This window comes from Corvus moneduloides, chromosome 3 (assembly GCF_009650955.1).
Source record: "Corvus moneduloides isolate bCorMon1 chromosome 3, bCorMon1.pri, whole genome shotgun sequence".
NCBI classification, from domain to species: domain Eukaryota; kingdom Metazoa; phylum Chordata; class Aves; order Passeriformes; family Corvidae; genus Corvus; species Corvus moneduloides.
Genome location: NC_045478.1, coordinates 85,597,280 through 85,625,231, shown reverse-complemented (window position 1 = coordinate 85,625,231; position 27,952 = coordinate 85,597,280). Strand labels below are relative to the sequence as shown.

Here is a 27,952-nt window from a genome sequence, read left to right as displayed (position 1 = left end):
CAAAGCTAATACTGGCATACTGGCATAAATACACAATTTCCTGAACTTATAAAGGACGTCTCACATTCGCCTGATACTGCTCCAGTATCACATGGCCTGGAAATTCTGGCTCGGGAACAGATGCAAATTTCTTGATAATGTCTTCAAGAGCTTGCAGCCCCGCCATCCGTAGCTGGTTGCTGTGGTCAGTGGCAGCCATGAATGCCATTCGGATAAGGTCAGAGAGATGGAGCACTAAGAAGTCATCTTAGAACAAAACAGAAAAAACTATTTAGCCACTTAAAAGATAGCTAACATGACAAATCTTTGCAACATTTTCCTCATTGACATGCATGAATTCTACCCATTTGTTTTCAAAGGTCCACATTTAATGCATGGAAGAAGCAGGAAACAATGTAACCTAGCTTTCTTTCTTGTTTTCCACTTCCCCTACCCCCCCAAAGTGATTCTATGACTTTTATTCCTAAGACAACCTTACCAACTGAGCAGAAATTGCATAGAATGGAATATGTAAATGTGGCTAAGTATCTCAGAATATATTAAAACATTCAGGAAAGCTAATTTGAATGACCTCCAAACATACAGGAAATCTTCAAGGCAATTCCTGCTCCTGCTCGACTCCTATGCTTACAGTGACCCCTGCTGATGTCAAGCTTAAACACCTACAACTGAGTATGCCTCTAGTTCTCCTGAAAACCACATTCAAGGCTGCAAGCAAGCAGCAGACAGCGTGTAAACAAGAAAATACATAGCTTGGTAACATTTCTGAAAGGATTATTCTTCTCTATGTATTCATTTTATTTCGTTTCCTACTCTCAATTTGAAATTACCACATGTTGTACAACCAACATGAAAATAAATTATTTAACAACATCCGCTGTAACTAACAAAACCCACAAATTGCCTAAGCTATTTTCAAGTCTCAAGCTAAAGAAGAAAAACGTCTTTTGTGGCTGAAACTTTTCCAAGGCATATCAGTAAAGAACGAATGAAAATAATTTACAAACTACAATGTGATAAAGTCTGCCACTTACTTTTTCAGACCATCAGAGACAACAGTAAAATTTGAGTATTTTAGAAGCTGAATTTGGGGTGGTAGAAGTTTGCTGAGTTTTCCTTTTTACAATGATACCAAATACATCAAAGTTCACTTTAAATAAATAGAAATAAAATTCCCCAGATTAGGATATGCAATTCTCTGCAGGACCCTATAAGCAGCAGTTAGTTCATTATTTCCTCTGTAATACAATGCCATGACAAAATAAACTTCCCTGAAACTGTTCTTAGTCTTCAATGGTCTTGGCCTCAAATCAAGTCAAAAACCAGATTCTCACAAAATCAATGCACAGCGCTGGAAGCAGGAACCAAGCAACACAGACAAAGACCCGATAACCCTCCATACCAAAACAGACACCCTCAACAACACAGACACCAAGTCCATTAACGTCACACATTCTAGGATGCTCACAATATTCATCCTACATACACAAAGTCCCCATGAGCACTACACAGGTGAACCCAAATAATCACAATACAGCACAAACAACATGGACAGCTCAAGGACAGACACCCCACGCTATCTGAAAAACATTTCATCACAAAACTGCTACGCAATTTATGACCTCTCAATTTTTTTGATCCTCTAACTCATAAAACTATCTTTGGAAAATGAGCTTGAAAATTAAGACTTATCGCTCTCATGGATACCAAAAGAATTAACTTTATAAAGTCCGTGTCTTTTTATAACTCCCTTCCACATCCCTCTCTCTGCAGCCAATGCCATAGCAATAATTACGTAGCTTTATCCCTTCTTTTTTTCTTTTCTAGCATTTCTTCAGATTGGAGATGCTAAAATAATCTCAAGCTTATTTCACTGCTGTCATTACATTAAACTCTGAAAACACTCCCAGCTTGCCCTTAGCTAAAGTTTATTGCTTCTGTTTCAGACTTGAAAAAAGCTTTGCATCTCTAAGGTTTTTTTTCCCCTAAGCAGACCAGTCTGTCACAGCTGGTATGTTCCAGAAAACCTCATTATTTGTGCTCATGGTACTGTAACTACGGTGGTTATAAAGGTACAATTTTATTGACTTTTGCTGGGCATTTCCTTTGGTTTTAACCATTTGAATGAAAGAGTAAGTGCTTTTATTTTTTTTCTTGGTTGTGTAATCTTAAGCTGTAAAGAGGTGTCAAAATTAAAATAAAAAATTAAGAACAAAACCAAAGCATGCAATTACTTTTTGGGTTTTTAAGTCTGGCTGAACGAGCCAGTGCCAGGTCAAAGTGTGCCTTGTTGGCATTCTCACACAGCATGATAACCCGGCACAGACAGTCTGCTGCAAACACACGAGTGGCCCAGCGAGGCGCTACAGAAGGCTTGGACTTGTCCTCTTCACCCAAGGTGGTAAACATTGAATCATCATCCATCTCATCCTTCTTCTCCGACTCCTCATCCTTGCCTCCTCCCAAGGGAGCAGCTGTGCTCATGTCTACCACACAGAAAAATTAAAAGGAAGAAAAACATGCCACTGTTAAAATCCACAGAAGACAGTTATGGACATGAGTTCAAGTCTTTCCCTATACTGAGATTCAGAACAGACTAATTCTTCTGTAGAAACATTTGACAAATGTCAAAGAGCAGGAAAATATCAGTAAAATAAAGGATTTTCACCTCTGCTCTGGATTAAATTACCCTTTATTTGTCTTACATGATATAAATTCCTATAACATTAATTCTCCACAGTTACCAACTGTAGCTGAATCCCATATCAAAACTGCCCAGCTTTGTAAATTAACCCATTAAATTGCCAATAAACAGGATAAGGCTCAGAATAAAAGAATCAGTTTAGCTTTGAATTATTCAGCTCCCATTTCAAGTGGAAGATAAAAAGCAAGTTAAACTGAAACAAAAATACAAAGCTCTGTGCCATGGGACACTATGCAGCCAAGCAGGCCCCTGACAGCATTCAAAAATGTGATTAACATTCAGAAAATTCTTTTCTCTAGGTGTAGCTTTGAGACTTCATTTCAGAAAATAAAATTGTTTCAGGATCACATAAAAAACCAAAAGCCAAACATGGACAAAAAACCCCTCACCAAACATGCATATATACTTTTGTTATTCAGAAATGAAAACATGAAGCCTCAATGACAAGGTCTAAATTAGAAAAATGCCAAAATACTGACAAAAATTATTCCAGCAATAATTAGAGGACAATTAAAGGAAATTATTGCAATGCATGCTTCTTAGAAACTAAGGCATGCTTCTTAGAAAGTCTAAATTTATGCAACTGAAGAGCCAAGACATTCAATAAAGAAAAAGGCTATGGCAAATCAAACATGGATGATGCCAATTCATAACAAAGGTGTTTTGGGAAGGCATGCAGGACCCCATGTGGCTGATTTGTAAATCTCTGCTTAAAAAGCAAACCACATTTTGGTCATATGCCAGTTAGTTGGATCAAAGGAGTTCAAAGTGAAGTTGCTGGCTTACAGTACATCAGAGGGAAAATTATTTAAATATGTTTTTTCTCTGAGATATGTCACCTACTAATAAATAAATAAGAAATTGGACAACCATGTTAAAAACTTTAATACCTATCCCACATGAAATAACAAAAGGACATGCCAACTTAAAGCTCAGGAAATGAGGTCTTTCTCACTGGGCAGATGTGTGGTAACTACATTGCATAAAGAAGTTATTGGTAGCATTACTCATCAGTAAATGTAAAGCTGGCAGCATTTAGAAACAGCTTCAGGATGCACTCACACACGACAATAAACAAGTATAAATGAAAGGGAAATGAGCAGATTCTGCGTCATAACTATCCTACAAGCTGAAAAACAGGAATAAGGTCTCAGAGGACAAAATCTCGGCAAACAAATCTGCAAAGCTGAACAACAAACAAAAATTTCATCCCCACAGTAACCCATCATCACATAACTCACAAAACCTTGTAAAAGAAAGCTCAGAATGTGTACAGGAGTCTTGTCTTTGTAGAATCCTGATGTATACAGGCTAAAAAGGATGTCTGCTTTCACTAAGATACTGAAATGTCAGACTTATAAACACACTGCTTCTCCATTGGAAATCCTACTTCAAGCAGCTAACTTTTTACTCTTATGAGCATATTCTGAAACTTAACTTTGATAATTCCTTCTTTCTGTGGAAGTTTAACTGCATTACAATCAAAATTCTGTATACAATATAACCTACGTCTTAACTAGGATAAAAGACAAGCTGCAAACCAATACTGCCAGAACGTGCTAATGCTAAGGACACATTGTCATTTATGTAACACGACAGAACACTTACCACTGGAAGCTGCAAGGACATCCTTACAAAGCATGAGCCAGTGAGAAAGGTTTTCTACTGCGAGAGATGAAAGCATATGTCCCAGAGTATCATGGATATCTGAGCACAATTTCCGATCAGTCTCACGATCCAACATTCCAAAAAGGACGCCTTCCAGGCCTGTCTCTGTTATGTTAACCCCCTGATGCCGGGAATGAGCATCTCGCCGAGAGCCAGCTCCTGGTGCAAAAGGATTCATGTCTGCAAAATGATAACCAGAACATTATGTACGTGTGTGTATAGTTCAGTCAAAGATCACCAAGATGCTACTGATGTTTTTCTGAAATAACACTAGAAAGATTCTAATACAGCAATTAATTTTATTGCAAGGCAAATTACACCTCCAAGTATTAGTTAAAAAAATAAAAAATATCTCTCTTCAAGGTACATAGCCCATGAATTTGTAAAAAAACACTAACAGTATTGGACTCTAAAGACTCCTCCCAGAGACACACTTAGCTGGTATCATTTGAGTAAGCTCACAATTCTACACTTGTATTAAGACTGTGCTGCTCAACACTGTTGCACCTCCTATTATCAAAATAAAATGATACATGCAACAATTAGACCAGCCAGCAAAGCCCACAGGCATTGCAGATGTGATGCTAACAGAATATAACACAACCAGGCAGCTCAATCAAACAGCACACCATTAAGTCAATTTTCAAAATAACAAAAGCTGTAATACCAGAAAAACTGTAAAATGCTTCCAGTGTATATATGCTGTGTTCCCTATTTGATTGCCAGCCTTAATGAGAGAGAGAGAGGTTTAAGTCTGAATTTCGCAAATAGTTAAATTAGAAACGAAATTCCAGAGGTAAGCAGGGATGTGGCCAAAAGTTACTGAAGCCAGAAGTGACAGTTTTAGGGTTTTTTTCACTAGGGATATAAAGGGGCTTTGGGCTTTTTTCCCTTCTTTCTGAAGGCAAAGCACACGTATGCATACATGTGCATTCAACTGTTACAAAAAGGCCACATGAAAGAAATACCTACTGATGCCACTGTTTTCTTTGTCTCCAGCATTTTTTGCTAAGCTCATGGCATATTCACACACTTCTGACGCTTCCCTCTGAGCAAGCTGTCGTAAACACGCAACTGCAGCCCGGCGCAGCAGCAAGTGAGAGCTGCACAAATGAACCTGAAAATCAAAACCATTACAGATGAGTGAACTGCTGCACCCCAGCATCAATAAATCAATGCTGCCAAGGACTAAAAGCACTCTACATTTCAGTCATAAGCCCATGTGTGAGCTGCTGGGTACCAAGTTCTGAAAGTTCAGAAGTAAGCACTTTTCATAATATACAAATATGAAAATAAAGCTGATATACATAGAGCTGGCAGCTGTCACCTGGTTAAAGAGATAAAAGCTTAAATATTGGAACTACTGTGCCAGTGTGATTTAGATTAATTACAGTTTCCAATTTGTTGCACTCCTGTACTACTCTGCCTCATATTCTGCTACAGCTGTAAATCACATTCTTTTAAACAAAAAGCCATTATCAGGTGCACTACACATGACAGCTATCATAAAACTTGCATTTCAAATGTGTAATAAAATCTATAGCATTAAGTTCTTAAAAGTGCCTCTCAATAAGACAGCATCAGATTTCTTTGCTAACCAACACTGGCTTCTAATTCCTTTGAATCACCTCAAGCACAAGCAAATATTTTCCTTACAGAAGAATTGTGCATGGTCTCTATTTTTCTGAGAGGAAATAGCTGCACAGAAAAATGAATGTTTTTCCAGAGCGGAAGAGGTGAAGACTGCCCTTTAATAAACTCTAATTCCTTATTTACTCCAGGATAATTTGGTTTTTATAAACCAAATATCAATTTGCTTTCTCGGTATTAGCTTATTATGGGGATGGAAAATGCTTCCCTAAATGAAAGGGTTGTACAGTTTATAAAGCATTTTAACAGTAGATCTTTATTCCACATATGAATATACAAGATTTTAGTCCTAAAAAAACAAGCAGTCTTTAAAGAACCTCTAAATACCACACTGAGGTTGTTTTAATGAACTAAAACACAGACTATTTGGGAGATTTAATTAATGCAAAAGGTATTCCCTGTTTCAAGTTACAAAACAAATAACTACAAGTTATGAAGCCAATGCAGGAAAAAGAAATTAAAATGAGAGTGTGGTGCTGCGTGGTTTAATTTTGATACCTGGCATTAAATCCATTCTGAAGAGTTGGCTAATGGTGCAGGTAAGGCAGACCTTGCCTACATATCTGTGCATTTGCAGTATGAAGAAATGCCCAAGACAACTCCAAGGAAACCCTATCAAACTAAGTACAACTTGAAAGTAAGGAATATGAGAAAGGGAAACAAAAATAGCTTTCATTTAGCAGAAGACCATAATCTAACAGGAGAGAAACAGTGGAAAACTATGGGAAAAGGTTTCAAAACAGCACTAGTTAGTCATGTATGAACTTTACTGTCTGTTACACCGCCCACTGGTAGTCACAGAGTAAACTGCTGTAGGGAATTTCTGTCATGTTGTACATGGTATTCATACAAAAGAGCTTACCTACTTCTGGATATGTTGCACCCCTTTCATGCAAAATTTGGTTAAGGGACAAGTGACAGATTCTGTAAACACACTGCACTCCCAGGAGTGCTTGGGGCAGGGTGGGGCTTGGATGTGCACAGGGCTGGAGAGAAGCATGTAATCATGACAGGATGCCCTAGGGAAAATCTGGATGGCAGACTAAGAAAAAGGTCCAATGTTGACATAAGTAAGATTGCATTCCTTCAGGTAACACTGAGTCATCAGTGCTGCAAAGAATGGCATAAACAACTTTGCAAAACATCTAACAGATATTATGGAGAAGCTTTTCAAATTTCTCAGTACTGGACTACTGAACCCTCTAAAAATAATTTTTACGATAGTAATTATTAAAAAAAACCAACCCAACCTACACTAAAACCACACCCACCCATGCCACCTTTCCTCTTATATTCATATTTGGTATGTTTTGGGTTCAAGCCTCTGCCTTACTTCCAAGCTTAAGCTTGTTATTTATAAATGCTTGCTTACACTATCGAGGGTGAAAGAGAATCAGCCCCTATGATTTCAGTTTGGGCAGCATTCTGAAAATATGTAAAATGCCTTGGGGACTCCAGGGTTCTTGCAAATATAACTTGCTTATTACATATGGCTGTCCTTGACATCTTGCTAAATATTTCCCCTGTCCTCTGCTAAGCACATGCATAAAACTTTGAGGAGCAAAAGGGATGCATTTGATACTCACACAAAGACTGGGAACCAGACTGGATAGGTTGACATGCCGTGGTGCAAACATATGAAGCTGCTGAAGGCAGGATATAGCAGCTGCCTGAACAAGTGAGTCTGAATGGTCTTGTGTGATTGCACATCCCACCAAACAGGAAGAACGGATTGTTGAAATCGTAGCTCCATTACCTAATGATGTAATAGGATATCCTTAACACAGCAAAACTTTTCTATAGCAACTGCAGACTTTAAGCCTTTGAGAAGCAAGAATTATCAAAGCTTCCATATCACCAAAAAAAAGTTCACAGATTAACATGCAACTTCTCTGATTTTCCATGCAAATTAGAAACACAACAGAGTGTTTCAGTATCTCTTTTTTTAGCTCAGTTAAACAACATGCCATCCAAATGAAATTCTGGATCAATAATCTCCAGTCAGAAGTATTTTGAGACTATCTTCCCAGGTCATGAAGCCAGTTAATTCTCTGAAGTTAAACATGAAAAGTCTCTTTCATTCTATATATGTATAGGCGACATTTCACACACTGAGCCATTTCCTAAAATATCAGGTAACTCTTAAGCTAGTATCTATGTATGCAGGCAAGTTTAATTAGCTCCAATAGATGAATTGCACTGCTCTACTAGAACAAGCATTTAAAAAGAACAGTATTTAATTTGAAGAACAATCCCATTCTGTATTTTAAGAATTAACCTGCATCAGGTTTATAAAAATATTTTGAATTACAGAAATGTAACCTGCAGAAGACATTCTACTTAAGTTGTTATTCTAAAAGTTAATCATATTCCAGGTCAAAAGGTTAGCACACAGACACACAAGTTCAATTAAACCATCTAGAACTATTTCATAACTAAAACCTTAAGTCCAGTTATTTAGAGATAGAATTTCACTAGTGGTTGGCTCTCTGGCACTGCATCAAAGACCATCCTATAAACATTCCTAAAAATCCCAGTTAGACAAAGTTAAAAATCCATGTTTTTAACACCTGAGGCACAAAATTTCAGACACAGTGTTTGGCATGACAAGATTTTAAGTCACCACAGTAAGGTACAGAGATCTAAGGCTATCAAGAATGAATGAAAATGAGTTCTAGTTCACAGTATCATCAATTATGTCAAACTTAAGCTCTTGTCATCAGCTTAAAATAAACACGTGTTAAAGAAATGGAGGAAAAACCTTGTCTCATGCCCCACCTGTACACAACATATGCAGCAAAATCCACAGCAAGGGTTTCATGGCTGGCGTACCATGCAAATTTACCATTAGCCAAAACACCATACATCCTGCAACTTCTTTATACAAATCTCAAACTGAAGTCAAAAAAGCCCCAAGCAGTCATAAGGAGGATCAAAGCAAGGCTGCTTAAAACAGTCAACATCTCCTCCCCCCACCTGCAACTAACAAAAACTTATATTCTTCCATTTAAGATTACAATATCATCTTTATACAAGGTAGATTTTTCTTTTTCTCTTCAAATTCCCACTAACCTTGCAGCTCAGGCCCAACAGTAGTTATTATAGCTCCAAGGCACCTGCCCAAGCACTGATGCACCTCTGTATGTGATGGCGGGACAGTTAAGAGCAGGGTGAGAACGAGAGAGAGCGTTGGCTCCACGTACCCACGGTACATTGGTCCACTAGAATCCACTATCAAGGCAAGTGAATGGAGAGACCAGGTCTATCAAAAACACAAAGGAATACCTTTTAGTAATGCATTTAGGAAATTAAACAGTTTTTTATGCAGATGGAGCCCAGCTCTGTACTTCTGTTCTTAAACAAGTCTAGTTCGCTATTCTGACTCCAGAAGTGTTTCAGAAGTCTCAGGACCTCAAGCAAATCACCTGAGAGTTTAAATATATCTAAAATACTCTTTGGTTATCAGCAATTTTGAAGATAATGGAAATAAGGTGAGAAAGAATTTGAGAAAAAATATGCTTAAGCACTTTGAAGAAGAAAAATACAAGCCCAAATATCACATCCACTTAAAACAAAAAGGAAAAAAGAAAACTGACTCAGGACAGGAGAAAGAGAGAATCATTCCACTATAAAACTGGAGGCAGAGTCTGAAATGGGCAGCTTACAAAGGCTTAGCAGAGAAGGTCTTTTATATTCTCGTAGGAACTGATTTTCATGACAAGCTGAAAGGTTCACATGTATTTTTCTAAATTTCTTATTAGAGGGTACAAGAGCAAAAAGCAGTGCTGTTCAGTCAGCGTACTACAGCATGAGGAAAAAATATGGTGAAAGACCTATTTCAGTTGCAAAGTGAGTAAACAACAAAAGAAAAAAATAATTTATTGTAATTGTCAAAGCAAGAAGCAGGCAAGAGGACAGTCCTTTTGGATACTGATGTTTCATAGGAAATAAATTCCACTGACAGATCTGAAAGGACTAGCTATCTCTTCGTAACATCCTATTAAATGATCTTATTTCAGAATTTTCTCATATTAAGTACATGAAAAGACTAAGATAAAAGAGTATTACTATTACAAAGCTAGACTCTTAGGAATAAGCTGGAATACCTGCCTTCAAAACTGCTCCTTTTTAATCCTCTCTGATGCAACCCAAAAACCATTAGCACTAGCAATCATGTAATTACCTCTACAGTCCTAATCCTGTGGTAGCACATTACAGCTTATCCTTTAATTCCCATAAATTTCCATTATACTTCCACACAGTTTCTGTGTAACCACACTGATCCAGTGAGGGACGAGGTTTAAAAGCTTAGCTTTTCACAGTGGCCAGGTGCTGTGTTCTCAATGAAAAGTGAGGTAGATATGCAAGTTCTACCTGGACGTCCCTTTTATACTTCTTTTTCTTTTCTTTTTTCATAAAACGTTAACCTTTCCAATTTGTTTTTGAAATTACTGGTGCACAATTATATGCCTCAAGTTACCCACTCATACATGAAGCTGGTTACATATGCAAATTGCACTTTGTCTTTCCTTAAATAAACTAAGAAAACTCAAAAGACTTAAAATTGTATTTATAGATTTTTTTTTAACATTATCTCCCCGAAAAAAAAACCTAGGCTTGTTTTCCCAAGTGATAAGCTTTCTAATTTTGGTTTTTTTTATTACCCTGAGGAAAAGAAATAAGAAGGCACTGAAGTACATTCTAACAAGTTAACAGCAAACCAAGGTATAAGTATGATTCTTTATAGTTACTGGGGGCTTCAGCTTCTCAGTCTATGGGTATAAAGTGCCCCTACTGATGGGTGGCACACAATTTCCTGCTGCTAAAGCACAATAGTCACCATTCCAGGTACTCATTTCCTTGCAGTAATTCATGAAAAGGATGACAAGAAGTTATCTATTATATTATGCAATTACAGCACAATCTTTGAAGAACAGTAATTATAGACCAGGACACTTGCTTTTACTCAAAAGAAGTTTCTTTTTTTTTCAAGTAATTCTTTTAGTGCTCTGATAGATTTCATTGCTGAAGGAAAAAAACAAATCAGCACTTTTCCCTCTAACATTCAACTACTTAATATAAAGACGCATGTACTAGCCCATCTAGCCCTCTCGTCTTTTCACAACAGCCACAGAGGTTTAAAGGAAAGCTCTTACTTAAAGGAAAGTAAAGACAGACCAGGACACTGACCCCTTGTATTTCTCCTGAGAGTGCAAAAACAACATTTTCTTCTGATTTTCCAGTATTTTCAACTTAAGAAGTGTTCTGAACTTCACAGTGTCTATCCACATTCAGCAACTCCAAAAGCATTACTCTTTCACTAGCACGTTCAGTCTCCATTCTGCTATACCAGCAACTTTTAGCAGTCAAGTCACCCTCTTGTGAGACTTCACACATCTATAGTCCATAGTAGATAGAAACCCCTCCCTGTCTTAGTCTTGGCTCCTACTTATTCCTCTTCTGTCCCCTAACTGCAACTTAGCTTGCAACAGATTTCTGTTTTCATAACATAACTCTGCAAAGATGATGTACTGTATATGTAGCACATACACAGGAATTACTTGACAAAGGAAACCACAGCTCATCGCCCGAGACTCCAGTAACTGATTACATGTCAGTCATTAGCCAGTTATTAAAAGCTTCTGTTTAGGCAGCCAAGGCAAAACTAACACATTCTGCTTTAAAATTAAAGTCAGTTTGGAATATGCCCACAGCGCATCACTCTGGAATATCTGACAAGCAGACAGATGCCCTTCTGAATTAACATGACCACTTGCAACTGCCTCTCTAAATCACTATGAGGTTACATCTTAATTACACCACATCTTTGGGATTCTGCACTCTGGAAGTTTATAAGGAAAGATCCACTTTCTTCACGCTCCCTGGCACATGCTACGTCTTACATGTGACTGTATAATATCATGTGAATATCTGAGCAGGTAGTTTAGTTTTTAATCTTCATCTTGAACATTTTAAGTAGTTTTGTGGTGGTTGCTCTTTTTACCTGGACTTCAGGAGAGGTTCCATCTTGTGCCAAAGCCAAGAGAATACTGACACTAGTTTTCAAATGCTGTCCAGAACCTATTCCACCAACATACCGATGCAGACAACCCAGAGCCAAGGAATGGCCTGTTCTTGATACAACGTCTCGAGCAGATTTTAATCTGCGGATGTTTAAATACAAAGAAATCATGTCATTCAGAAAGTTTGCTACACAGAATCCTTGAAGTATCACAATAGTGCAAAAGACTAACAAAATTTTGCAGGCCTCACCCCATGAGATCTTGAGAAGCCTTAACAACAACAGCAAAAACAATGTACTTACTCTGTATTGCATTTAACCCAGATTACATATAAAACAAGAGGAAAAAAAGGTATTTTTAAAATTTTCTTCTTTTTCTGGTCAGAACATGATCTTCTTGAAGAAGAGTTTTGGAGGATATAGAAAAAGAATCAAGAGTTTAGCAGTGTTTCACAGCAGACTAATTTAATAATCATTCCTAAAACATTGCAGTGAAAAGGAATCAAGAATAGAAAAATTACAACACACACTGAGGAACTACAAAGAAATCCACAGCTACATCTTCCACTGCAAATCTGGTTTTTCATATAGCTGTTTTCTTCCACAGCTGATTTTTATGACTTTTCCAATAGAGCCATTTTATTTTTTTAAGTAGAAAGCCTTTTATAATGAAACAAAACTGGAATGAGTAGTATTTTAAATGATCTAGTTGTATGAAGTTGTATGCATTGACTTACTGAGTATTCTCTACAATACTGCTTCTGAATGCATGCCACGTACACCACTTGGTAATTAGAAGCCTTTTCAGAGGGTGAGGAAGAGAGATTAAGAGGGATTTCCTAATTAGTACAAAGAAAGATACTTTTTCTCTGTTTGACTGTATATGAGAGACATGCATGCTCTTGGCCATCAGTGAACAAGGTAAATGCACATCTCAAATATAAAAAATTACTTGACTGTCAACAGAATGACAAACATTAACAACTTGCAAGTTAATATAGATAAGAAACCAAGGAAGATCCCAGTAACAGAAATTCAAGGAAAGACAGCAAGGATGAGATACTTTACTACAAGATGAAAGGGTGAGAAAAGTTTAATTACCCAGAGGTAAGAGAGCTGGACTGAGGCTATGTGCAGGCACCCAGCCCAGCCAAAAACATGGGCTGCAGCCCTGAGGCAGTTGCATTCTGATTCACAAATATGCTGATGCCTTAAATTTAAGCATGGAATTGGGAAACATGTCTTGCTGCTTCTACCAGACATCTTTCTAAAGACCCAAGATAAACAACAGGATACAAAAAAGTACAGGTCAGCAAATAAGTTAAATCAATGTATGAAGAGGATGCTTTAGTGAAACAGAACTGCTATTACACAATTCATATTACAGACATACTTAATGTAAGCTGTGCTTGTCTATCTGAAACAGTTTAGTCACCCTTCAAGTAACTCATCAAAAGCTGTTCACCAATATCATTTCACATTCTGAGTGTGTAACAACTCAGCTTTTATTCCTCATATGAAATAAATCCAAGAGAAGAATCTGTTTGAAGGTTTGTTAGATCTACATAACCATAGGGATCAAGCATGAAAGAAGAGAATAATCAATACGGTATTTAGAAGAGGAATCTTTCAAACTACGTTAAATTATAATTTTATTTCCTTTTCTGAATTAAAATCAACTTACTTATCAAAACTGTATTGAGCCATTCTAGCAATGAAAGAGGCTTCTCCAACCACTTGAGCCATTCTGCCAAGAGCTTCACCTGCTGCACATCTCAAAATAGGGTTAGGATTATCAAGGGCACCCATTACGAGCGTCAGAGCAGATTTGCGGACTTCTTCTGGTCCTAATGTGCTTTTATTCTCAGCTAAACCCTACATTAAAAAAAAAAAATTCTTAATAATCACATTTACAAACATTAATACAGTCTCTCATATGAACACTCTACAATAACACTAAACAGTGCTTCTGTAGGTACTTTTACCTGAGGAAAAATAATTAAAGACACATAAAGTAAAACCACTGCATGTGCAATAGAGGAAGAAGTCAAAGGCTCTACCACAGATTGTAATTTTCTGATCTGAAGTCCTCATTTCAGCTCAATTTCGATAATTTTTTGGCCACTTGGTATGGCATGGGAGCTTCCAGAAATCTGCCTCAGAATCCACATTTCAACTTGTAGCAATGTAGATCACATTTTTAAGAACAACACAAAGAACTGAGGTGCTGATTTTGCCAATCAACCAAAGACATGGAGCTCCAGTAACAGCTTAAACTGGGCAGCCATTATTTGTGACTTGCTGTCTTACTTCCTGACATGATAGCATGAGGTTGCATTTCCAAGTGTAGATAAGAGAGCACAGAGCAGTAGCTGCAGTCAGTGGGACTGGGCATAAGCACCTTGAATTCTGTGCAATAAGGCAACCAAAACGTAAACCCAAATCTATTCGTGTATTCAATTACACAAGCCATATCTGAATGATACTCTGTGACACTAGGGGTTTTCTGAGTATATAGACAAAGTACTTAAATCCATGAGCCCAATGCAAATAAAACCACAGGACTGAAGATGAAAGAAAGAAAGAAAAAAAAAGACAGTCTGAATATTACAGAATGCTGACTACTATAAAATGCTGATTACATGAGCCTCATATGTTCTCTGTACTGATACATGCAGACAAAAGCTCAAGCTAGTATCTGAAAAAAAATTCAATTCTGGAATTTTCAAATTTTTGAATTTTTGAGTAACTTTAGTAGCACTCTCCTAACAACCCTTTGTACTGAACACAAACTTTGGCTTTCATTACAAGTTTACAAGTCTTACCTTCAAGGCACTAAGAACAGCAGTAAAGATATTAAGCTGCACAGCTTGCTGGCGAACACCTTTAGCCTGCTTGACACATTCAGCAAAATGATCCAACATCTGTAATCTAAAATAAAGGAAAGAACATAATTGAAGTTACAGCCTTTCAAAATACAAACTAAAGCACAGCTGGTAAAAGCCACACACAACAAAAGGGCCTTTTAAGTTCAGTAACAGAACTTATGCTTCAGGGGCTGCAGAAGGTATTCACTACAGGTAGTACGGGCAGTTACTCTGAACATCCCTTTGCTGGTTCTTTTAGTTCATCCACAAATGTTTACTTTTCCTTTGAAGAAACCACTACCAAGAAGAAGTGAATCTTCAGGTGCATTTGGCTGTATAACTAGAAAGCTATAAGGACCAGAGTGGAAAAATGCTGTCTTTCCACTACCATTTAAAAGAGTGTTACCCTTCATACTTGTTTTATTGTTCCTATTGTTTTTCCCATTTAACCTCCATTCCTGCCCCCACTCCTCCCCAGAAAACATTACTGGGAGGAGGAACATTCCCTAGAAGATACCAAAAACAGGAGTGTAATTAATAATCTGCATTCTTAACTACTCAGCAGTTCCCAAGCTACATATTTTTGCAGTTAACAACAAGTATAGGCTAAATCGAATTACTGCAAGTTGGCCTCAAGTCTATCCTGCGCTTACTTCAAAATGGGGTTGACTGCTATGAAAAAACTGTTCCCATCAGGTTTGCACTGAAAGATCATTTTACTTTGAAATGCATCTTAGAACTGCTTTCACTCTGCTCAGCAACAAATTGCCTAAACTGAATAACGAAATTAGTCCTGACAACTCATAACTCTGTTGAGGTCATGTGCAACACAAAGGAAAATAAGTTGAATTCCATTTCCTCTTTTTCATCATGCGTACAATCCCTTGCTGACTATAAATCAAATGGTCTTACTTGTGGAAGCCAAATTAAATTCAATGGAGGCCCCTGCTGTTTTCAAGGCTGATTTGAAGTTAATTGCAGTGGATACTTTTGCAGGAAATTTTGGTTGCAGAGATATTACTTCTGTTAAATGCAGTATGAAAAGAGAAGAATCTAGTCTCCATCTCTGAACACTAATCTTCAAAAGTGATAAAACTGAGGAAATCACTTTATTTCTAAAGTGAGTACATATTCTGGAATCCTGAGGCACAATGAACACCAAATACTTAACTCTGAATTTAAAGACTGTTGATACCATAGTCAATGCTTATTTCACAAAAACAACCAACCAAACAAGCAAACAAAAAAACCCCCAAGGTAACAGTATCCAGAGAAACAAAGCATTAGGTTCTGAAATTGAACACCGATGTCAACTGACCTATGCTTGTAAGAGACATGAGGACAGACCACACCAAAGAGAGCCACAGATGCATCAATGACAGATACTCCTAAAGGAAGGGGACCAGGTACAGCTTCACCAGCGGGGATGCGCAAATAAATAGAAGAGGGATCATGTTCCAGAGCACCACTTCCAGACGCACTGTTTGGCTGAAGCTGCAAAATGCCACACAACATGAATACCTCTGAATATACCTTTGCACATAAAATTTGGAACTAGAGATAACCAAAACACATACGCAGTAGTTAAAACAAAAGAAAAGCTTACAAACACCTGAATACAACTGCAGTATCCCCATGCACACATATTAGTATTTACAGGGTCAGCTGAATTCTGAAGGGTCAAAATCATTAACAGCTGGATAAATACACAAACTATCACTCCTGGTATCAAGAGATGAAAATTAAAAGAAAAGCAGATTAATTCTGGTACTAACAGTAGCTTCTGAATCACTGAATATGAAGTGCCATTTTATAAAAAAAGGTTATCAATTCACTCTCTGAGCACAGAGTTACAATACAGTGTATTAAATGATCAGTTTTGGCTATAATAATGCCCTACAAAGAAAGACTTAGAAACAGTACTAAAATTATTAACTCTCCTATCATCAGAAAAACACTTCCTAACCATCCTTCTTTCATGAAACACTATTAAACAATCATCTATTTCTCTGAAGAAAGTTCTGTGCTCCTATGAATTATTTAATTGTGAAGCAAAATTATAGAATCTAGTAGGTCTGTATTCTTCTTAGAAGGTCAGAAAACACAGCAAACATCTGTTGAGACCTCTATATCACTAAAAAATGAAACATGACTAAGCAGAAGAGAATCATAGAATGACTGAAAGTTAGGGCTTGAATGGATCCTAAAGATCATCTTAGTCCCAATGCTCCCCTGTCGTAGGCAGGGATACCTTCCACTAGAACAGGCTGCTCAAGGCCTTATCCAGCCTGGCCTTGAACACTGCCAGAGTTGAGGTATCCACAACCTTCCCCAGCAATCATTTCAGTGTCTCACCACCCTCACAATGAAAAATTTCTTCCTAATATCTAACTTAAATTCCCCCTCTTTCAATGTGTACCTGTTACTCCTTGTCCCATCACTACAGTTCCATGTGAGGAGTCCCTCTCTGACTTCCCTGTAGGCCCCCTTCAGATACTGGAAGGTTGCTGTGAGGTGTCGGCACAACCTTGTCTTCTCCAGGATGAACAGCCCCGACTCTCTCAGTCCGTCTTTGTAACGGTGGTGCTCCAGTCCTCTTATCAACTTTGTAACCCTCACCTGGACTTGCTTCAACAGTTCCATGTCCTTATATTGGGGATGAAAGAGCAGTGCAGAGGGGCACCTCCTTTAACCTGCTGGCCACACTGCTTTTGATGCAGCACAGGACTCCACTGGCTTTCTGGGCTCTGAGCACACACTGCCAGAACCCTGTGACAGACTACAGATCTCCACTTACCAAGAGCACCACTGTTTTACAGTCAGGAAGTGAAAAAAAGAAAGGGCAGGAGGGGGTGAAAAAGCTCTGTAGATTGAAGACTGCACTGGAAGTCTACTATGTCCTCCACAATAAACAAAGGAAGCTTGTAAAATTCTTTTTTGCTTTGACATGCTGATCTTGGCTCAGAAACAGAGTCCCACACCCTTGGTATCAGTCTTGGCTTTTGGATCTGCTCCATCAAACCTTCTGAGAAACCTTCCCATTACTAGATGGCTGTTTGCAGAAGAGGTGTTTTCAGCCAACAACATTGTGTCAACACTTTCAAATGAAACATAAGATTTCATATTACACCTATAAAATCAGTTAAATCTTGTTTTGCTATAACACCATTTGCAATACTGATATTTCGACAGCAGTTTCATTACAAAACAGGTTAAAGGGAACCTACATTTCTCCTAGTTCAAAAAAACCTGTATGAGAACAACTGCTAGGCTAGGAAAATTGGCAGACAGGAAGATACGTTGAGTTGGGTTTTTCTTAAAAAGAAATGAGGCTTCTTCCCTAAGCACAACTCTATGACTAGCATCATGCAATTTATATCTCAGTTGTAGGTGGTTTTTAATCAAAACAGTTCCCTGTGGATGGAAGGACTTACATCTAACAAAGCTCTGAAATAAGACTAACAACAAATTATGAAGCTTCACTTTTAGAAGGCTTCCCCACACAGATCACACAGACAGGGCAGACAATTCATTCTTCTAGTTTTTTTATTACCTGATCTTCAATTGACTTATGATCTGTTTCCTGCAGCCAAGAGCCAAGCAGAACACTATCATCATAATGACAAAGAGACCTTAGGAGTGATGTGGTTGTATTAGCAGAGTTGTCAGTCAAAGTAAATTCTGCTACCAGCTCTCGAAGCAGCGCATTAAATGATCCTAAAAAGACAGGCATTAAAAAGAATCATCACTGCTTCTTAGCCAAAACATTTCAGTTAGTGATCAGAAGTCATAAATGTACCATTACTTCAATTTTACAGGTAGCAGAGAAGTAAACCTGACAACACTAGAGTTGAGAGCAAGGCTACAAATGAACTGTAGCCTCCCAATTCCCAAATCATGGGTACCCAAATACCCAAAGAACAGGTAACGTTGAAAACCACTGGAGGTCATCTAGTCCCACCTCCTGCTCAAGCAGCGTTCACTAGGGCACATTACTCAGAATTGTGTCCTGTTTTAAACAACAGATTGGGCCACCCCTTATGGGATGACAATCCAGATTTAGAAAAAAACCTGCTCATCCACATGATCATGTAAACATAATGATTTAACAAAAAAACTCAAACCCAAGAAGTTAATCTATCAGACCACGTGACAGTGCCTGTCAATACTAACAGCAGATCTGTGTAACAGATCAAATCAGGTTTAAAAAAGAAAACAACCACACCAACCAACCAAAAAAACCCCACTGTAACCAAAACTAAGCCTTCATTGCCACATCTATCTTTTTAGTACACTAAGAAATAAAGTTCTCTATCTTTTAAGTAACTATGACTTAAAACACCATTATTTGATCTCAGACCATGATCTCCATATCTCTCAATCCTATAAACAGGACTATAACTTCTATACTCTATTACTCTATGAATGCTTTGCAATACTCCTACTCTGTAGTTATACTGTCAAGACGACATACAGAAGATTAGGAATATAGTACAAAATTCTTGGAGATTCCTAGAACTGTGTTTTGACTCTTACAGCTGCTTCAAAGATAAGCATCACAAGTACTAAGTAGAATTTTTACTTTAACAGAAACTGTTAAAAATTTATGTACCTTCATATGTCTTCGGAGGCAACAAAGCCAATATATCATAAAGTCTTAAACGAACCATAGCTGCACTAGCTTTGAGATGAGCTCCATGGGCTTTAATTACTGACGGAATGCTATAGAATTAAAAATGAAAAAGAGAAACCAGAAATGCTGCAGTTACTGAAAAGAGTATTTTCAGATTTCTCTTCACAAGATGTAACTCTAGGCAAGTCAAGAAAACAGTGTTCAGAGAACTACTCTGAATAACATTATTCAATTAACAATACATTTTCAGAAGTAATTGTACCGAGAAAACTTTTATTAAAAACCCAACAAACCCACAACATACTCTGCCATAAATCCGTGGCATGCACCTCCTCAGAAGTCCTATTTTAATTACAGGTGGGGCAGGGGGAAGGGGCAGACACCAAACCACAAAACCCAACTCCAAATTAGTTTTAGGATTTCAAGGAAAAGACAAAAGTGAATAAAGAGCAAAAGTGAATAAAAAGCAAAAACTGCCTACTTACTGTGACATCATTGTCATGGCACATTCTATGGGTGTCATCAGTTTCCTGATCACATCCTCAGTAAGGAGCTCAGGGCAGTGAGCAACAAAGCTTCTCATAGCTAATAACAAAACAATTTAAATTAAATTTTCACTGAAACAAACAAATACAAAACATAAACAAGACACAAATTCTAAGAGAATATCAAAAGAGCAGCAACTAAAAATGTTTACTCAAAGAGTGTGTGATATGTTCATAAAACTGTATGTCAAAACCAGGACATTTTGATGAAATTCTGACACATTTTACCCATTTTCAAAGGAAGAAGATGGGAAGTTACAGGAGTTCTCTCTACAATACTTGGGATCACGTTTTGGTTTACTGCGCAGGTGTAATCTCAAAGTCTGAATTTCTTACCACACAGAGCTCCAGCACGGCCTTCCAGTGTTACTTGCCAGGTGAAAGAATCTCCTCTTGCCTTCTCTGCTTCCAGCTCCTTCAGAGAACGTGGAAACACATTTCGCCATAGCAGCAACATCTTAGGCAGATGATACCGAACAACAGAAGGACCTATGCAAAAAAATAAAGTGACAGTATAATAAAAATGTGTATTTAAGTGTGAAAATTCTGCTGGGAAGGCTTTTGCTCTTCAAACTTTTTGCCCTACTTGGAACAATGAAAACCAAATGAAATTCTTTCTTATTCCTAGGTTGAAAGTGTGGCAAATACCTAGTATGCATCATATCTGCTTGTTGGTATCAGTACTAAAAATAGGAAATAGGCTATCCTACATACTGTCATGTCATATAGAACTGTGGTCAACTGTCTTTTCACTCTATTTTTATTCTGACTTCTAATTTTTTTATATTAATTTTGAAAGCAGGTTCTTTAGCCTACTCTAGCCTGTCCATAAAATAAGTAGAAAAATAACTGATAGTTATTGATTGTGTAAGCTAGTTTACAGTCAAGCTTCTCTGAAAAAGATCCAGTGCAATTACATTAAAAATACATTGGCTGACAACCAAAATAGGAATACACTGTTAGAAAAACACAACGATAAACTGGTAAAAGAGAGACAGTTTAGAGAAATGAGATGAAACACAAAATAATATTTGATGAGAGATCAGAATACTGCAAAATGAATCAGAACTTTATCACATTTTTCAGTACGAAAAAACTCAAAAACAAAACAGAAAAGAACACTATTGCTGCAAAATTCAAGAGTATACTTACAACCTCTCAAAATGCAGCTTCTGATACTTCTGTAGTGGCAAATACGAACACGAGGCTGGCTTTTTTGAAAGACAACTGAAGGGCTTTTAAACTGACTACACTTCTAATCAGTGCTGCTGCCTACCTAGAGACACACATGCAACCTGTTGGAATGCTCACTGTGTTTCATTTACCGTCCATTTCTTCTGCACCACAGTATTAAGGAAGGAAGAGTATGGGCAATTTTGCCCTTTCAGAGAATGACTAAAGGCTGGGTTTCTAAAAACAGAACAGAAATTTTTTTTAGGTATGACGCCTTCTACCGTATTTCAGCTTAGATAAGCATTAATGTATCACTTCTCCCCAGCACAACGGGGCTGAAGTAAGTGCACTAACACTCTGCTTCCCCTGTATAAACACTCTTGTGATAGATAATGAGCTCATTATGTGTAAAGACCATTTGCCAGAGTGGATAATCAGAAGTGTTGGACAAGTTTTAAAATAAAAGGAAACCATTTTTACAAACCTAAAGTCATAAGTGCTCCAAGTAAAAGCCATCCAGCTTGAGTCCGCTGCAAGGAGAGCCTGCTGTTCTGCGCCGCAGTTCGTAACAGATCCTCAGCAATACTGACCACCATCTGCACCAAGGGCAAAACACAGGGGGTTTTAAAAACATAAATGGAGCTACTTCTGCTTGTTCACTCTTACAGACTAAAGGTGTTCTCAAATCATTTAAATTGACCTTCCATAAAGAATGAATGCAGATTACACTTCATGCTGATAATTACTGTTTTTCATATGATAACACAGCCAGTAATATTCTCTTCAGCAATTATTTCAGCAATTTTTCAATATTTCAATTTCTCTTCAGCAAATTTGAAAGAGAAAGAGAGGAAAAATGCTGTTAAATATTGCAACTGAGATACTAAAAGCATGTGTTCTGGCCACTACTCTCGCACATGGCACAAGCTCAACTTCAATAATGCTTTAACTCATTAGCATGCCAGCCATTTTGCAAAGCTATTACTTGTAGATGAAAAGGTATCTTTTAGTACACTCAGAGATTAAACACTCATTATCTCACCTTTCCTTTGGCATGAGGAATGCCTAGAGGACACTGATGCACACCACCTAACAAAGCAGCCATTGCAAAACTGTAGCCACTAACAGCTTCAGGGGAGGTCTTCAGATTGTTGAGTCTTTCTGCACACCTATCTAAAAATGGAGTCAACTGAAAGGGCAATGCCACAGCTACACACCGCAAGCACCAGGCAGCAGCCAGTCGAGCGGCCATGCTGGGATGAAGAAGAACTGAAGTTACTGTCTCCAACAGACCTGCAGAAAGAGGAGTTCACAGTCTTTAACTTACGAGGCACTTCTTAATATACATATGCTTTTTAATATACATAGACAAGTAAACTGATTCAATACTACACAGCCAATGTGGAAGTTAAGAAAGTCAGAATTAAAGTACTTGTATTTGCTGACTTTGCCTTTTCCTTTAAGGAAAGACAATAGTTGTTACTAGCATTACGCTGCTCCCCATCTGGTTTTGTCAGCAAAGCTGGAGCTGTCAGAGCCACAGCGCTGACTCCTACTACTTGAACACTGAAAAGAGGCAGCAGTGCTATGTAAGAGAACAGGCACTGGATGAGATGATTCCCAAAATGTTTTACAGATTGCCAGTAACAGAGAAACAATAACACTGATCTTTGGGTTTGTTTCACATTGTAGCCAAGCACATGCTGTAGATATCACTGACTGCTGTACTCTGCTTTTGACATGGTGCTGCCTCCCCTCCAGCAAGTTTACATCCTTCTACACTCTCCAAACTTCTATGCCTACCTAATCCCACTTTCTAACTGCACCCTTCAGTCCAATCTGTCTCCACACCAACACTTTCTTTAGTCCTGATCTTGGCAAACTTCTACTTCAAAGCCCCCACTGCTGCTTGTTTTCTCTGGAGCTAGTGAACTTCTACCTGCTGAGTTCACAGCAGCTAACAGAAATAATACCGAGATACAGTCCCCTCTGTTCTTATGGGACACAGCTGGCAGAAGGAAGAAATATGAGCACAGTCTTCTCCACTCCAAAGCTGGCATAAAATCAGTACAGGAAGAATGTCCCATGCAACAAGACAACAATCTCTATGATGAAATGTCTAAAGGAGCTTGCACTTCCAGTGGAAAAAACATAGGCATCCACAAACTCGAAAAATGCAAAGCTGTAACACTACAGAATAAATGTGGATTCAGATACTGAAACGAACAAGAAGAAAATCCCACAGAAACCCTAGTCAACTTCAGCCAAAGAACTACTTCTTTTAAGGTGGCCTACCAACAGCTTCGTCTTGAAAAAATACTTTTGCCTCCCCACAGAAATTTGGTATTTAAAGGCAACAGTTTTTCAGGAGCAAATATTTCAGACCTTACATAGCAAAACAATGTATTTCCTATAAAACCATTATTGTAAACAAACCAATACTAAAAATTACCACTTTACTCACCCTAAGAGAGAGCTTCAGACAGACTCCAATCAAAACAGCTGTTTTAAGACTTTGTCCAACTAGAACTAAAGTTAGGGTACTAGACACAATGACCTGGACAAATGTAGCTGTCTGGAGTACTACAGGAAGTACCAATTTCATAGATATATTTCTTACATATTATTCATTTATTATTCAACTAGATTTAATGATATTTCATATTCACTGCTCAAATGCCTCAATTAACCTATTTCAATTTATTTGCATACCAATAGAGGGTTCTTGAATAAGAGGAGATGCAGTGGCATTCAGACTCTGAACCAGACTACCCAGTTCCTGGAGGGCACACACCATTACATGCTGGCTTGCAGCTACATCAGCAGCTCCTGATTTATTTTCACTGTTAGCATCATTCACTACTGCCTCTGCAAAAAAAGAAAAGAGTGTCTTGTTTAACTACCATTTGAATCACACCTGAGTACTCACAGGAGAGAAAGTGACAGTTTCATTTTGACATCAATCCTACATTAAAACAAAACCACAAGTCTGGTCATAGTGAGAACTCACAAAGCAAACATGCTCTGCAGGGAAGGAGTTTTATAGCTATCAGCCAAACCTAGTTCTCCAAAGACCATAAAAAACAGATGCCCAGCAGTTACTACAGATAGCAGAGCACTAAGAGGTAGGATAAACAATGTAACACAGTAAAAGCACTTACACAAAACACACAAGCTGTATATGTGTATCTATACATTGTAACAAAATACACAATCTTGACATATCTAGGTTTTGCATAAAAATTTGCATGCATATATTTTCAGTGAAACTAAAAAAGAGACCTTTAGTAAAAAATCATATCAGAGTTATCCAATTGAGTTCCTTAACCCCACTGTATGTTCTCCTACACAATATCCCAGAAGCAGCAACTGTCTCTTCAAAAAGGGACTTCAGTATCATCTTAATGTTTGTGTGTCTACTGCAGAACAAATTTAGAAAACGGTCTGCTGTACATAAAGGGAAGCAATTACTACCAAGTAAAGACCCTTCCCATTTTTCATCAAATTCATGAGAAATCCTCAAAATAATGAAAGTTCTTCAAACTGTCCAAATACACAATTGAATTTCCTGCAACTTTGACAAGGTGGAAGGAAGAGTAATTTCTGCAGCTGTTTCCTCTCAGACACAGCATTTTCAATAGACTTGTTTTCCTGGAAGTAATACCTACAGTCATTAGAAACCTTTTAAAGTTCCATGCCTACCCCATCAAAAAATAGCTATGAGAAGAACCTGCAAAAGTTTCTAAATCAATTTCATTTCCATATGTTAAACATTGTTTTAAATTCAAATTACATGGTAGTAGAAAAGAAAGATATGTTTGGCAAATAAAGAGACGTGTATTTCCAATTTACTTTTTAAATCTCCAGCTTGAGCTAATTCCTTTCATAAGAAACAGATGCCAAGAGAGTTTTGTTAGGCCTCTTAGTGATTACATATTCTGCAAAGTTTTGCAGAGGGGTCATATTTTTCTTCTCTAATTCCAGTCTTCCGATTACATCATTTTTGTCACAAAATCCAATTGGATATTAGTAGGGATATTAGCAGGGGAGACACAAGGACCTACAATATCTTAACCTACAGGACTTCCTACACTGTTAGTAAAGAACTCTGCATGACTTTCAATACAACCTATCCCAAGATAGATGGCAAATGCATAGTTTTCTTCTCCACTTCCATTCTAGGCTTTTGACATTGTACTTGCTATCTGGGATAACAAGCCAGTGTCATACAATCACTTTTCAAGCAGAACTTAACCTTTGAACATTTGAAAAAGAAAGCAGATGAACTATCATTTCCCATAAGAACGAAATTACTCCTCACAGTAGAAGAAAGCTGAAAAATGGCTGCCTCAGTAAAATGACAGTAACTTTCAGCTGGTCTTAAATGAAGAAAAATGGTTCTCACCCACTGCCTTCATTTGTTTACCAATGGCTTGACATATTTCTTTGGCAGCTGCAATCTGTGCTTTCTCCCCCAGTAAGCTGCCCACAGTTGCTCTCAGGATAAAGGACACACATCTTCGAGAGTAAACAGCCTCTACATGGGTCTGAGTTGCACGAGGATGGGAGACCAGATCAAGTACATGGGACAAAAACGTAGCAAAGTTGCGCTCCAGCCACTGCCCTCCTAATGTTGTAACAAAGACAACGTAGGCCTGCAAATTCAGAAGTCACACAGCAACCCGATTAAAACAGAAACAAAAGACTGTGTGAGACTGCAGCCAGACTCAAGCATAATGCACTAGAGTATCAACACCAGTTAGCAATGAGCAACCCTAATGAGGTTACTCAGCATGAATCAATTCAGTATCCAGATCTTTGCTGCTGAAACTCAACTTTTTTCAGTACCAAGAGTAGCCCCTGTGATGCACAAAATACTCTTCGGATGACAGCAAAAAAAAACCCCAGTTCATTGCTTTAAATGTGCCTCTTTCTGAAAATTTAAGAATACCGTGTAAATAAAAGCAGCAACACCAGTGTGTTCCAGTTCACAATGAAAACCTGGCACATTCACCAAGTTCACCTGAAAAAGGCTGAGAAAAAATAGTGTTTCACAAAATAACCTATGATCAAAGAATCTGAATTCTGGGAAGTTACTGTAGCATATTAAAATACACATCAGAGTGAGAATGTCTGAATTTGAAGAGATGCTGCCACCACCTTTCTCTCTCAGACAAGAGGAGCTTCCACATTCATCAGATTTCACCTATTCATGAGAGATATATGAAAAGAAGGAACATAGTTTAACTAATCAGAACTGCAGCTGAGAAGGGAGCCACAAAAGCATAACAGAACATCCTCTCTAAAAAGAAACTAAATTTTAAAAGGGAACTGAAGTCTTTAACATACTAAGTTTTCAAATGTTTTTGCACGTTAATCTCACCTAATATACTCTGACCAAATAAGTTTTCCTTGGCTCATATTTTAATCTATTGTTACTGCATATCAATAATAAAAGTAGATAGGTGAATGATACCTCATGGACATCTCATGGAACAGAAGAGTCAAATTAGACCTGTAAGTCAACTTGTACAGAAATACAGAACAGAAATGTGTCTTTTTCCTAGTAAAAAAGGTTACAATTATGATAAATTTTACTTCATTAAAAAAATGACAAACCTGGGTAACACCAACTCGCACTTCCCTATTGACAGATCCTCCTACTTTTAACATCTCTCCACCACTCTTCAGGAAACCAGATCCTCCTCGCAGAAATCCTGTGGCCATGAGCTCCAAGACCTCCTCAAGTGTGGCTCTCTTCACATTTTGCCGCATCACTTTTTCAAAAAGAAACGTAATAATTTGTTCCCAAAGTTCCAACCAACACAAACAACGATCTTGAAATCAGACTTATTAATTCAAAACTGTCATGCAAAAACAAATCTACCCAATATTTCAGAAAAAAATTCAGTTGCATGCTTAAAAAATAAGCCACTTCTCCCAAGTGATTTTTGATAGCTTGCTCTGTCTTTTCTTTGTATGACTACAACAGAGATTCTGCACTCCTTTTAGCTTATTGTTTGTAAAAACAAACAATCCATCTACAAGCTTCCATCTCCTGGAACAACAGGGTGCCATGCAACACTGTCATGTAACATGGTACTGAAGGTGCAACCACGTCTGCCAACTTAGACACGGAATCCAGAAGGGCTCATACCTGTTGCTTGTTTTGGTATCAGTGCTGTAGCCATGACTGTCCCCAAAAGCTTTGACACTGCAACTCGCACACCATAGTTGGAGTTTTCCAGAGCCTTAAAGCACAGCGTTGCAACATTCTCTAGTTCAGCTGTCCACATAAACACCGCTTCATTCTGTAATTCCAGCAGACACTGTAGGAAAAATAGACTTACTAAGCACCAGGAGACCAGTCTTACATTTTATCTAAATATCAGACTGCAATCATCAGGTTTATTCAGCAAATATTTTAATATGAAAATTTTAAGAATTAATTTACACACACTCTCCACACGCCAACTATCTTAGCAGAGTAAACAATCAGAAGACTCATGGAACAGGCTAATACATAAATTAAAAAATTAAAAGAAAGCTCAACACAAGAACCATGTTACCAAAAACCTCTCCCAGTGAGGCTCACAGATAATATATTCTATCTCATATTTGTTTATTAAGTAGGGAATACAGTACCTGTGAAATAAGTCAAATATCTGAGCCTGCAGTGTAAACTAGTAA

General features: G+C 37.8%; 1 protein-coding gene across 1 annotated transcript in view; it reads right to left on the bottom strand.

Annotated features, from left to right (window-relative positions):
• HEATR5B (HEAT repeat containing 5B) overlaps window positions 1–27,952 on the bottom strand; it is a 57,571-nt gene that overhangs the window by 23,306 nt on the left and 6,313 nt on the right. Inside the window, exons 6-25 of the mRNA XM_032102565.1 lie at window positions 27,420–27,591; window positions 26,882–27,039; window positions 25,668–25,917; window positions 23,975–24,130; window positions 22,305–22,555; window positions 21,747–21,858; window positions 20,426–20,578; window positions 20,030–20,129; window positions 19,524–19,633; window positions 18,465–18,628; window positions 16,230–16,405; window positions 14,870–14,975; window positions 13,729–13,919; window positions 12,027–12,186; window positions 9,095–9,284; window positions 7,609–7,778; window positions 5,345–5,489; window positions 4,313–4,552; window positions 2,235–2,486; window positions 65–246 (exon numbers count right to left, since the gene is read on the bottom strand). Of these exons, the coding sequence (XP_031958456.1) occupies window positions 65–246; window positions 2,235–2,486; window positions 4,313–4,552; window positions 5,345–5,489; window positions 7,609–7,778; window positions 9,095–9,284; window positions 12,027–12,186; window positions 13,729–13,919; window positions 14,870–14,975; window positions 16,230–16,405; window positions 18,465–18,628; window positions 19,524–19,633; window positions 20,030–20,129; window positions 20,426–20,578; window positions 21,747–21,858; window positions 22,305–22,555; window positions 23,975–24,130; window positions 25,668–25,917; window positions 26,882–27,039; window positions 27,420–27,591 (3,438 nt within the window). The remainder of the gene's footprint in view (window positions 1–64; window positions 247–2,234; window positions 2,487–4,312; window positions 4,553–5,344; window positions 5,490–7,608; window positions 7,779–9,094; window positions 9,285–12,026; window positions 12,187–13,728; window positions 13,920–14,869; window positions 14,976–16,229; window positions 16,406–18,464; window positions 18,629–19,523; window positions 19,634–20,029; window positions 20,130–20,425; window positions 20,579–21,746; window positions 21,859–22,304; window positions 22,556–23,974; window positions 24,131–25,667; window positions 25,918–26,881; window positions 27,040–27,419; window positions 27,592–27,952) is intronic.